The sequence below is a fragment of the Triticum urartu genome, chromosome 4A, assembly GCF_056163025.1.
Source record: "Triticum urartu cultivar PI428250 chromosome 4A, HENAU_Tu73, whole genome shotgun sequence".
In the NCBI taxonomy this organism is placed as follows: Eukaryota; Viridiplantae; Streptophyta; class Magnoliopsida; order Poales; family Poaceae; genus Triticum; species Triticum urartu.
Window position 1 is genome coordinate 235,958,818 of NC_141876.1, and position 12,130 is coordinate 235,970,947.

The 12,130-nt window shown below is 44.6% G+C and overlaps 2 protein-coding genes and 1 pseudogene across 5 annotated transcripts; 1 reads left to right on the forward strand and 2 right to left on the reverse strand.

The window, feature by feature from the left end:
* Nucleotides 1–420: 420 nt before the first annotated feature.
* Nucleotides 421–5,383, forward strand: LOC125551412 (uncharacterized). Of its 4 annotated transcripts, none has more exons than XM_087518169.1 (6): nucleotides 421–815; nucleotides 1,467–1,584; nucleotides 1,737–1,924; nucleotides 3,152–3,348; nucleotides 3,933–4,688; nucleotides 4,792–5,108. In XM_087518169.1, the coding sequence occupies exons 1-4, from the start codon at nucleotides 621–623 to the stop codon at nucleotides 3,218–3,220; spliced, it is 570 nt and encodes a 189-aa protein (XP_087374295.1). In that variant the 5' UTR covers nucleotides 421–620; the 3' UTR covers nucleotides 3,221–3,348; nucleotides 3,933–4,688; nucleotides 4,792–5,108. The 4 variants fall into 4 exon arrangements, with proteins under 4 accessions (XP_087374295.1, XP_048570605.1, XP_048570603.1 ...); XM_048714648.2 differs by lacking the exons at nucleotides 3,933–4,688; nucleotides 4,792–5,108 and adding exons at nucleotides 2,293–2,377; nucleotides 2,475–2,524 and having other exon boundaries at nucleotides 3,152–3,926; XM_048714646.2 differs by lacking the exon at nucleotides 3,933–4,688 and having other exon boundaries at nucleotides 4,792–5,383.
* A 3,161-nt stretch (nucleotides 5,384–8,544) lies between these two features.
* Nucleotides 8,545–10,440, reverse strand: LOC147975473 (uncharacterized; annotated as a pseudogene).
* Nucleotides 10,441–10,787: 347 nt separating this feature from the next.
* Nucleotides 10,788–11,600, reverse strand: LOC147975474 (uncharacterized). The gene has a single exon (XM_087519656.1). It carries the CDS (start codon nucleotides 11,598–11,600, stop codon nucleotides 10,788–10,790), a length of 813 nt encoding a protein of 270 aa, XP_087375782.1.
* Nucleotides 11,601–12,130: the final 530 nt, after the last annotated feature.

Consider the following 12,130-nt stretch of genomic DNA (forward strand, 5'->3'; position numbering starts at 1 on the left):
AATCGCAGTAGTTCTCCTAGTGCTACCTTAGCCGATATAGCGGAACGTAAGGTACCAAAACATGGGAGCCGGGCAAACACAACTATTGACCCAAGACATGATCCGGAGCTGATGCATATAATTCTATAAGTTCGGGGTGTCGCACTGTCGAAAGTGTTCGGACTTCTCACGCCGTATTATGGGGTATGATTAAGCCCCTAGCATATTGGCCGTACCAGACTGTACGGGTGCTGGATGTCATGAATGAACATATCTCTACTCCTAATGGACGACTTGGTGAATAGTCTTCGCGGTTTAATTTCGCTGGTTTTTTTCATCATCCTCCCACCTCCGGTTTTTTTCTTCATCCTCCCACCTCCGTTAACTCGCAACCCTCAAAAACCACCCCACGCACGAACCACTCCCCTCACTCTCCTCACGCAAGCATCCTCTCCTCCTACCCTCGCATGCGCTAGGGTTCCTGCGCTGCCGCCACACGGGAGCTTGTCGACCAGCCCAGCGTCCTCCGGATCGCCGCCGCCCCTCACCGGATCGCCGCCGTCACCGCCCCGGATCGCCACCTTCGCTTTCGGAATCGCTCCCAATGTCTCGTCGCCCCGGATCGCCGCTGTCACCGGGCCATGGCGGTGGAGGTCGACGGCACTCGGAAGCGCAGGGCGGCGGCTTTCCTGGACGACCCCTTCGAGGTGATGCAGGCGAAGCGGGGCCGGTGCTCACCGTCCGCCACCGCGGACTCGGTCGCCGACCTCGGCATCAACATGGAGTTCGACCCCGTCGAGGCGGTTCAGTCCGTCTTCCCCGGCGCCGATCCGCAGGTACCCCCGCCGCCGCTCCGTGCCTCTTTCTTTCGCTTCTTGTTCTTTCGGTTGATTGGTAGATCATGCGCAGACGTGTAGTAGAGCCCGCCGATTCAGTTCATCACAAGAACCAATCGAACTTGGTTACACCGCAAGAAAGATTGTGCCTTGAATCTTGAAAAAAAATTCTGTTGTCGATTCATATCCCCTTTCTTGAATTTGAATAGACTAAGAGTTCAGAGATTGATGGAATTGGAAATCAAAAGTTCAGAAGAATCATCCACCACGATTTCTCTCTTGCGTGTGCCAAGTGCTTCGTGTATAAACCGTTACAGGGAAGCAGGGTAGGAATCACCCATGAGGATTATTCCTCTGCTGATCAATTATCGTACACGCCTTCGACCTGACATGATCGCCTGCCCTCCCGCCACTTTGAATTCTTCTCACATATGATGGCTAAATTTAGGATTCAGAAGTAAACTGTCTGAACTAAATAACTGAAAACAAATAGCTTGCACATCTGTTATATCCTTGTGCACAGAAGTTCTGCCATGGTTTTCTGAAATCCTGGTATAGCTTTGGTTTATGCCACAACAGTGGACTTGAGAACCCCGATTTGTACCGTCTTGCTCTGTACATGTCTAATGGGTAATTTTGGGGAATTTCTAGCTTCTGCGGGGCTATCTCGAAGCGTCGGGAAATGTCTTGGATGCTGCCATCAGAAGCTTCAGGGATTATTTGGCATCGGATTCAGCAACGACCAATGTTGGTGCCTCCTCATCTGGAGGTATGGCTGACATGACTGAAAAATAATCCTGACTGCTTCTCTCTCTTGTTGCCTGAGAGTTATAGTAATGTCTAGAGATGTATATTTTTTATAAACAGCACCATTCGTACAATTTGCATCTTGTCTAACTCTTGAACGATTGTTAATCGTAGTGGCATCTGATGTGCCGGTGATGAATACTCCAGCCAACAGGATTGAATGGGCAGAGCTAATTGTCAAGGAGATGTCGTCCGCTTCAGATCCGAATCATGCCAGGAATCGAGTCTTCAGGATACTTGAAATGTTCGACAAATGTGCTGCAAACTACAATACTCTTGATGAGGCGCATAAAATGCGTGAGGTAACTAATGCATCCGCAGTTGCTTCATCCCTCCGTTCAAAAACATTACATATCATAATCGTCTGAGTTCAGACATTCACAGTGCCATAGTCAAAAAATCACAACATGAGACACAAAGCTAATGATATCAAATTTGTGGCGCCATAAAGTATGTGTTATTAGATTAATCGTTGATTAGTGCTTGAGCCTAGAAAATTAAAATACACTTTATATTTCTGGAAAGGGGGTAGTTGATATTGCCAAATGGCCGGTTACTTCTGAGATGTGTTTCTGGAAATTTTGATGTGCTCACCTGTCCGGGCGCCGCAACCCCATAGAATGAAGCTTGATGCGTGTGCAGAATCGTTAATTATCTTATATTTGTGCAGATGATTATAGCAACTATTTTGGGCTGACCTCTTGCTGTTCTAGCAAAAAATAATTAGTATTTTGTTTTTCTCTACGAAAGATCAGGTAATCTGATATCGAGCTCCTTATTTTAAAGTGATTGAATTTTGGGTTTGTAATGATTGTTCATGACTAATAGAAAATATATATTGTAAAATTCTAGGACCGAATGGATTTTTGGTCTATATTGCAAATATGTATAATGGATTATTGGTGAGCTCGGTATTGGTGGTCTACTCCCTTTCATCCCTGCATTTCTAAGAAAACCAAACTAATATGCATCCATGTATTTTGTTAATTCAAGTTCTTTCATATGGGTTACGTAAAAAGCAAATGTTGCTTCTTTTTATTCAGATGCTTTGAGAACCAAGTCTACCTGGTTCTCTTCCTTTCATACATGTATTTTAATGTGCAGTGTATAGTTTGTAGAATGAGAAAACTTGTGAATCTAGAGCACAAACTCATGATTGATCAAGGGAGTGGCACTGCCGGCTGGGTTAGAGTATAATCAACTGTACTTGGAGTTTTTTGTGTGATACGTGTAGCTTTCAGCTTGCGAGCCTTTCAAATATGCAAGTGTCCGATGCCATAGGCTACTATGGAAGTTGTGAATGCTATGTAGTTTCCGGTACTACTTGCATTCAGAAATGAACTATTTCAGGCTGACCATCTAAGTTTTACATTCCGTATGTATAGCGAGATCAAATTTATTTGTTCTAGGGACATTTCTGAACATGCGTATGGAATAAGATCATGAACACGTATATGGATTATGAATTTAGTATTTTTTCAGAAGTGAATTTACTTTTATCTATTGATAAAAAATATTTTTGTTGTCAGACGAAGGGCACGACGGATGGCGCCGGCGGGAAGGTGAGCAGCGGTGGAGATAAGCAAGGAAAGGAGTAGTGTGAGGCGGTTGGCGGTGTTGAAGAGCATGAGAGGGCCGCACACTCGGTGCCATGCTACTGGAGGGCCCGCTGCTGGAGGATGTCCTAGGGATTTTTGGATCAATGACAGTAACGTTGGCGACCCAGGTATCTTCTTCCATCTCTGGATCCTGAATCTACAGCTCTGTAATCTGCAAATACACGCAGTAGCGATGGGTACAATTGCATGGTTGTGACTGCCGACCAGTACACGAGTGGGGCTGCCGTTCTCCTACCGGTAATCAGCTGCTCTAGTGCCACCGCATATATACTCCGATGAGTATCCTTGATATCTTCCCTCCACATTGCATCTAATGACACACTTCCACATTGCATCTGATGACACACTTCCAACTGGAATATATCAATTACATACCACGGTCATAAGTGTCACACTTCCAACTTAGGACATGTCATGGTTATCCTAGGACTTACAAAAACATGTCATCTGATCTGTTCCCCTTCGGTACATTAGATGTTATAGGTCATTTGTTGAGCGGTTATAATGACTTTTTCTTTGGGTAAGTCTATGCTAAAATATATGCAGATTTCCTCTCAAAACTATCTACCAGTCATATTGTTAAGGGAGGATCCAATCTATTACTTTGAATTTAAGCTATCACATTTATCATATAGTATTTAATATTGGTAGAAGATTAAATTATTGACATGACTTTAATTGAAAATTTTAGGTGAAATTTGAAACTTCCCTTGAGAGATGCTAAAGTACTATTTATTTGACCGGTTTGGTGTACATTGACCTTTACCGCCTGAATGTTATGAATTATATTCATGGTGGATGATATGAATGTCGGGGAGGTGATGGAGAAGTATGACAAGGAACTTGTGAAGGCTGAGGGCATGGAGAAGAAGGGGAGAATCTAAGTGGGAGGCTGACATTGGCGAAGGAGAAGGCTAGATGAGTGTTGGCATTGGAAGACAACGGGTCATTGCAGATGGCATTCACTGAATTACTCAAGGAATTGAAGCTCCCAAAATGATCAAATAAATAAGATAGCAATGAGACATAGAATGTCGTGTTATTAATTATCTTTGTCCTCAAAAAGGATGTCGTGATAGTAGTTGTGCTTTGCATATAAGTTGCTTCAACAACTATATTCTTGAAAAGATGTGCCATAGGTAGGTGGAAAAACTAAGAAATACAAACATTCCTCTGTGTGTGAGAGAGAGTGCTCTACACGCTGCCTTTATGGATTAAACCGGTGCTCTAATTAAATGATAAATTGAGTGTACTTTTTTTTCTTTGACCATTATATGAAAAAATGAATGAACATGTGAGTACCATCCAGATTATCCATGAACTGCCCTGACATATGCTATAAAGAGATTGTGTGAAAACAAAGCTGAAGTTGTTGCCCAGGATGAGAAGGAAAGTGGTCTTCCAGCAACACTAAACATGGTCATGTATTACACATACATATGATGATGTATGTAATGCGTCCAATCATTGTTGTTTTTTATGTCAAGTTCATTTGTCTTGCATTATTGTTTTGAATCAGAATGATCGAATCCTTTGATCGATGGTTACAGGCCCCCTTTTATATCTCCCGAAGAGACACGACGATTCCTCGAGGAGGCGTCGGTTCCAGGAGAACGAAGGGAGACGTCGGTTGCGGGACAAACCGCAATGACGGTTTTGGGCAAGGGGAGATTTTCCCCCAATTATAGAATTATTTTTAACACTCCCCCTAATCTATGCTTGCCCATGTAGATCATCTTCACGATTGTCCGGGAAGCTCTATCATCTTAAAAGATTCTCCTTCAAAAGTTTTTCATAAAATCTTTGATGAGATCCTGAAACATATACTCACAAAGAAAGATAGCATAATGTGATGTCATTAAAATGAGGATATCTCAAGAAGAGACTCCCCCTGACACCTGCAAGTCCCTAAGTCTTAGCATACCAATTCCATGAACACATTTCTGAAATGTAGAATTTGGTAGAGACTTGGTAAATAAATCAGCAAGGTTGTCGCATGATTTGACTTGCAGAATGCTTATTTCCCCGCTTTTCTGAAGATTATGAGGAAAAACCATTTAGGAGAAATATGCTTGGTGATATTACTCTTGATGTATCCTGTTTGCATCTGCGCAACACAGGCCACATTATCTTCATAGATAATGCCAGGTGATTTTATCGAACCCATTCCACATGACTGTTGTATGTGGTTTATCATTCTGCGAAGCCATACACATTCGCATGTTGCTTCAAATAATGAAATTATTTCAGAATGATTGGTAGATGTTGCCACCAGAGTCTGTTTCGAAGACTTCCATGATATAGCAGTGCCACCATGTAGGAAAACGAAGCCGGTCTGAGACCTGGCATTATGGGGATCAGACAAATAGCCGGCATCTGCATATCCAATCACATCAGAGTCCTGATTTTTCTGGAACTGGAAAAATAGGCCAAGATCCTTTGTGCCTTGGAGATATCGAAAGATATTCTTCACTCCACACTAATGACGTTTGGTGGGAGCTGCACTATGTCTAGCAAGTAGATTCACTGCAAATGCAATATGAGGTCTTGTGCAATTTGCAAGATACATAAGCGCTCCAACAACACTAAGGTATGGAACTTCAGGTCCCAACACCTCTTCTCTATCTTTCTCTACGTCTAGAGATCGAACCACCATGGGAGTTTTAGATGGATAGGATTTGTCCATATTGAATTTCTCCAATATTTTCTGGATATAGGCAGATTGGTGTACCATGATTCCCGAGGGAAGATGCTCAAGTTGAATACCTAAGCAAAATTTGGTTTTACCCAAATCCTTCATCTCAAATTCCATCTTTAGTTGATTGCGTGCTTCATCAATGTCTGGTGTGCTGCCAATGATGTTGAGATCATCAATATACACAGAAATGATGCAAAATCCTGTAGAGGACTTCTTGATGAAAACACATGGGCAATCAACACTATTGGTTTAACCTTTCTAAAGAAGGAACTCACTGAGTCGGTTGTACCACATCCGTCCCGACTGCCTTAAGCCATATAGTGACTTATTCAGCTTTACACAATAGATGTTGCGTTTTGCATTTTTATTCGGGACAGAGATTCCATCAGGAAACTTCATATATATGTCCGAATCTAGTGACCCATAAAGATATGCGGTCACGACGTCCATCAACTGCATAGATAGACGATTTTGCACTGCCAAAGATATAAGATATCGGAAAGTGGTTGCACTCATTACTAGAGAATATGTTTCAGTGAAATCAATGCCGGGTTTCTGCATGAAACCTTGTGCTACGAGCCTTGCTTTATATCTCACCACCTCACTGTTCTCATTCCGTTTCCGGAGAAAACCCCATTTGAATCCCACAGAGAAAACACTGGGAGGTGTAGGTACTGCTTCAATGAATACCATTCTTTTGTTAAGCGAGGCAAATTCTGCTTGGATTGCATCCTTCCATTTAGGCCACTCGGAGCGCTTTTGGCACTCAACGATGGACCTTGGATCATGATCAGTGAGAAGGGTATCTGCAATCTTTTCAGCAAAATATATGTCGACAGTCGTAGTCTTAAGGTCAAATGATTCTCCAGAATCAACATAGTTGATGGAAATTTCCTGCACCCCTAGTGACTCTTCGTGATTTCCCAATATGATCGAGTCTGGGTGTTCTGATGTCCCAGTCAGTTTGTGCACACTGGAACTGGGTTGTGGAGGTTGCCCTTCCACTGGGTGTATACTACCCATCAGGTGTTTGTCAACGTTGAGTTGACCTGCATTTACTGACTCCGAGGTTTTTCTCCTCGATTTCCTTTGCTACTTGCTAGAAACATGCTCCGGGTCAGAGGCCGTACTACTCCCCCTCTTTTTAGGGATAGGGAGTTGAGTGGTTTTGATTGGTACCTCCACTCTTTCTGGCGCGTTTCTGGCCGGGTTTAAGGATTTTGTAACACCTTTCAAATCAGTAAATGAATCTGACAGATTATTTGCAAGATGTTGCAAATTAATGATCTTCTGAACTTGAAGTTCGGTCTCATGGGTACGTGGATCAGAGGATGAAATGGAATGAGCATTCCAATAAATTTCCGGGCATTCTTTCTGGTACTTGAAATCTCCCCCTAATGCCGGAAAATGTTCCTCATTAAATATGCAATCAGCGTGACGGGCTGTGAACATATCCCCAGTCAGGGGTTCCAGGTACTTAATAATCGACGGCGATTTGTACCCCACATAGATCCCCAACTTCCTGTGTGGGCCCATAGATGTCCGCTGTGGTGGTCAGATTAGGATGTATGCAGCACATCCGAACTTACGCAGATGGGAAATGCTTGGAGGATTTCCACGTACCAATTCCAGAGGGGAAGAACTGTGATATGCAGTTGGCCTCAATTGTATCAAGTCAGCATCGTGTAAAACAGCGTGACCCCAACAAGAGGCTGGCAAGTTGCAATTCGTCAACAAAGGTCTTGCAATGAGTTTGATCCTCTTAATCAATGCTTCAGCCAAACCATTTTGTGTATGGACATATGGAACAAAGTGCTGAACTTCAATCCCCAAAGCCATGCAATAATCATTGAAAGCACGTGAGGAGAATTCTGCAGCATTTTCCATTCGAATTGACTTAATTCGACTATCAGGATAATGGGCTTGCAACTTAATGACTTGCCTCATTATCTTGGCAAATGCATGGTTTCATGTGGATAGAAGACACACATGTGACCATCGTGTAGATGCGTCAATCAGAACCATGAAATACCGGAAAGGTCCAGATAATGGTTGAATGGGACCACAAATGTCTCCTTGAATACGTTCAAGGAACTGAAGTGGTTCAGCTTGTATTTTGAGGTGTGAGGGCCTCAAAATTAGCTTTCCCGTGGCACACAAAATCAGAAGATTGAGGAAATTTTGACTCAAGCAAATTATGACCAATGGAATTGCTAGTAATTTTTCTCATCATCCCTATTCCAGGATGGCCTAGGCGATCATGCCAGGTTTGGAATGCGTTAACATTCTGAAAAATTACTTTGTATGCAACATGTTCCACGGGTATGATGTACGTATAGTACAAACCAGACGACAGAGAAGGAATTTTCTCATGTACCTTTTTGCCATATCCGTCATCTTTAGTAAAGAGTAGATACTCCTCTTTGTTGTCTTCATGGGTTTCAATATGAAAACCATTTTTACGGATATCTCGATAACTGATCAGGGTACGTGCAGAATCGGGATACAGTAAAGCATCCTCAATTGTCACATATGTACCACTTGGAGGGTGAATATGGCACGTCCAGTACCAACAATCACAGTATCGCGTCCAGCGATAGTTAGAATATCTCCATTCGTCTTTTTTAGAGTTTGGAAATATTTCATCTCCCTCAGTATGGAGTTTGTGGCACCACTGTCCACAAGGCATAATTCCTCTTCCATCGGATTGTCCCCGTAGAAAACTATATAAAACAAAGAATTTTCAATAAGAAAACCTCATAGTAATATATAGGATACAATCCTTATTATATCAAATGTGCTGATACAATACAATATAAAGACAATAGCAAACTTATGTTCTTATTACAATCATCACAAATGGACATAATTAAGTAGATCACTAGGAGATTGAGGGACTAGTCGAAGTCGCCAAACACGTCGTTTGCGGTGTACTCAATCAACGTGTTCTCCATTTCAGCAGTAGCCTCAGGCAGATAAGGAATCACGGCGTTGCTCGGTCCAGGAGGAACATCGTGCGAACCAACTGCTCCTTTTGCGCTATCCGGATGAAGGTTGAAGTTGGCTTCAAACCTTTTCCCTTGAGGTGCTTTGCGTCCCTGAGATTGCTAGTACAACATAACCAGATGCTTGGGCATTGTGCACTTTTCAGTAGAATGCGTGGAGCATCCACACTTGTTGCAAAGCTTAGATTTCTCAAACCTGGGCTTTGAAGTGCCTTTTCCCTTGCCTGGGTATCTAGATCTCCTGTTCCCATTGCGCTTTCGCTTATGCTCGAAATTGGATTGTTTACCCCGAGGGGTACCATTAAACTTCTTTCTATTTGCAACATTCAGATAGACTTCAGGTAAAGGTTGTGCACCAATTGGGCGTTGAGAGCCATTCTTAGCGAGTAGCTCATCATGCTTTTCAGCCTGAAGTAACATGTGAATAAGCTCGGAATAGGCAGTGTAGTTATGAGCATGGTATTGCTGTTGGAGCATCCTATCGGAAGGGAGCATAGTAGACAAAGTTTTCTCTATCTTCTCCCCCTCAGTAGGTTCCTTCTCACAAAAGCGCAGTTTGGAACATATCTTATGAACAGCATGATTGTACTCACCGATGGACTTGAAATCCCGAAGACGAAGATGAGTCCAATCATGGAGTGATTCGGGCAGGACTACTACCTTCTGCTGTTCATACCTCGTTTTGAGGGCCAGAAACAGAGTACTAGGAGATTCCTCCTGTAAATACTCATACTTGAGATCTGGATGAATATGGTGCCTTATGATGAATAATGCAGCATAGTTCTGCTGTTCTGTCAGCGGCGTGGCCCCATCCGGGAGAGGAGTCTCCGGGGTTTGTACTGCACGCGTTATCCCACGGGACGCAAGACTGATCTTGATGTCCATAGCCCATGTAGGGTAATTGTGGCCATTGAGGGCAAGCTCCTCAAATTCTTTGGCAGTCATCTTTGCCTACATGGGAAAACCAGAGATAATTAATTTACGGGTGGTAAATTAAAAACCATCATGGTTGTGTAATAAGAATGCAAAAATTTGATACTCAAGTGTAAACTTGAAAAATTCTCAACCTCAATTGTGTGAACATAACACTTTGAAGATCACTTGGATCTCACAGTAATAGGCTACTTCGCCATTACCTTGTGTATGCTACAATTCAGATATAAGGAATACACGTTGGAGGTAATCGTTTGTCGAGAATGACAAAGCGTAGACCTCACAGTAAGAGAGGATAGTCTGCAAATGAGCAGTAGATCACAACTCATTACCTTGTGATTCCAAATAAGATGAGGGAGAAACATTCAAAAATTTGCAAGTTTTATATGCAAGAGAAGATCTGAATCGCAAAGACATGTTCGATAAAAATAAGATGTGGTAAACACATGGAACATGTCATTCTTCCCAGATGAAATCCGGTACTTTATTTATATTATCAATCCATTACATAATATAAACACACCTACTAATAATTACACAAGTCCTAACATAGAATGAATCTAGAACAGGACTAAAATGTAAGTAGTAGTCAATCTATGTACTAAACAGTACTAAACATAGACTAAAATTGCACAAATACAATAATTAGTACTAGACTAATAAAAACAGAGAAAGAAAGAAAACTTGAAGAGAGTATGCCGATTGCCTGGGCCTGCCACCGCCGACCGAGACCAGCCCGCAGCCACCCACGCATAAGAGAGGAGGCGAGAGGTGGGGCGGTTACGGATAAGGAATCGCCCGACCCGCACCACGCTCGATCCCCCACCACCACCTGCGCTCGCAAGTAGCAGGGAGCCCAGTCGCCGGCGATTGGGGCGAGCGTCGGCGCCTCCCGTTGCATCTTCAGGTGTCAGCGACGCGACACCGACGAGGCCTCTTCATCTGAAGAGGAGCCGACGATGGTAGAGGCCTGGCGCAGTGGAGTAGCGGTGAAACCAAGGTCCGCCGGAGCCCATGAGCCTGGGTGACGGCCGGGGCGGCGGTCGAGGGCTGCGACGGCGCGCCTGAAGAGGCGGCCGAAGCGCCGCTCTGCGTGGCTGCTTGAGCCCGCGGCTGTCTCCTGTTGAGGCGTGCCGGCGGCGGCGGCGCCCTCCATGCCAACTCCAAGGTGGACGACACCAGAGGCGCCGGATGGAGCGGAGATGAAGGCGAGCGCTTCCTCTGCATTCACCGTCGAGCGCATCGACACCGGGGCGTAGCCAGGCGGGCGAAGGCTCAGGCCAGCAGCCACGGCTTCAGGCGTTGGTGTTGACGGCGGGATCCATGCGGCCAGCGGAGGAGGTGGTGGAGGCGGAGACCCAGTGGGCAGGGCAGGCGCGGTAGCAGTCCCGTGCATCATGGGGGCGCTCGGGCCGGCCACCAGCCAAGGGTCGTACCCCATGGACGCTTGCCCACGGGCGCGGGGAGCACCGCAGTGGGCGCGTCCGGGAGCACGGGGACCGTGTCCAGGGGCGTGGTGAGCACCGCGAGGGGCGCATCCAGCAGCACGGTGGCTGCCAGGGGCGGCACGTCCAGCGGCGCTCCGGCCGAACCGTCGGATGGCTTGCATCCGTCGACGGAAACGGCGGTGGCCACCAACTCCATGGCGGCGAAGGGCAATGAGGCGGTAGCAGCGACCACCCTCGCGGATCAGACGGAGGAAGAAGGAGACGAGGCCTGTCATCTCACCAACGGCGAGTGATTCCTCTCTTATCCTTTCTCTGTTGCCTTTTGCTCTCGCTGGTTGTTCTACGTGCTGATAACGTGTTTTGAATCATAATGATTGAATCCTTTGATCGATGGTTACAGGCCCCCTTTTATATCTCCCGAAGAGACACGACAATTCCTCGAGGAGGCGTCGGTTCCAGGAGATCGAAGGGAGACGTTGGTTGCGGGACAAACTGCAACGACGGTTTTGGGCAAGGGCAGATTTTCCCCCAATTACAGAATTATTTTTAACAATTATGATAGTCCATGTAAAAATGCTTGGATGAGTTGCCAACCCAGTAAGAAGTTTGCTTTAATTTTGTTGCTCCTGCTTGCTTTGTTCATGCATTTCATGGGGATGACTCGTGTACTCATTTTGTTTCTTACTGAAATGGAAAAGAAAACAACAAAGATTAGTATTTGTTTGCTTTAAGTTGTCAAATACTTTTTCATTGTGATTTGTAATTCATTTTTTATGAAATGCATGTTGAGCTAGCATTACCTTTA

Excerpts from the sequence above, each read along its gene's own strand:
- LOC125551412 (XM_048714646.2), top strand. The coding sequence starts at position 621 with ATGGCGGTGGAGGTCGACGGCACTCGGAAGCGCAGGGCGGCGGCTTTC. Across the intron at positions 816-1,466 it reads TCCCCGGCGCCGATCCGCAG|CTTCTGCGGGGCTATCTCGA; the intron begins GTACCCCCGCCG and ends GGGAATTTCTAG. Across the intron at positions 1,925-3,151 it reads AGGCGCATAAAATGCGTGAG|ACGAAGGGCACGACGGATGG; the intron begins GTAACTAATGCA and ends TTTTGTTGTCAG.
- LOC147975474 (XM_087519656.1), bottom strand. The coding sequence starts at position 11,600 with ATGACAGGCCTCGTCTCCTTCTTCCTCCGTCTGATCCGCGAGGGTGGT.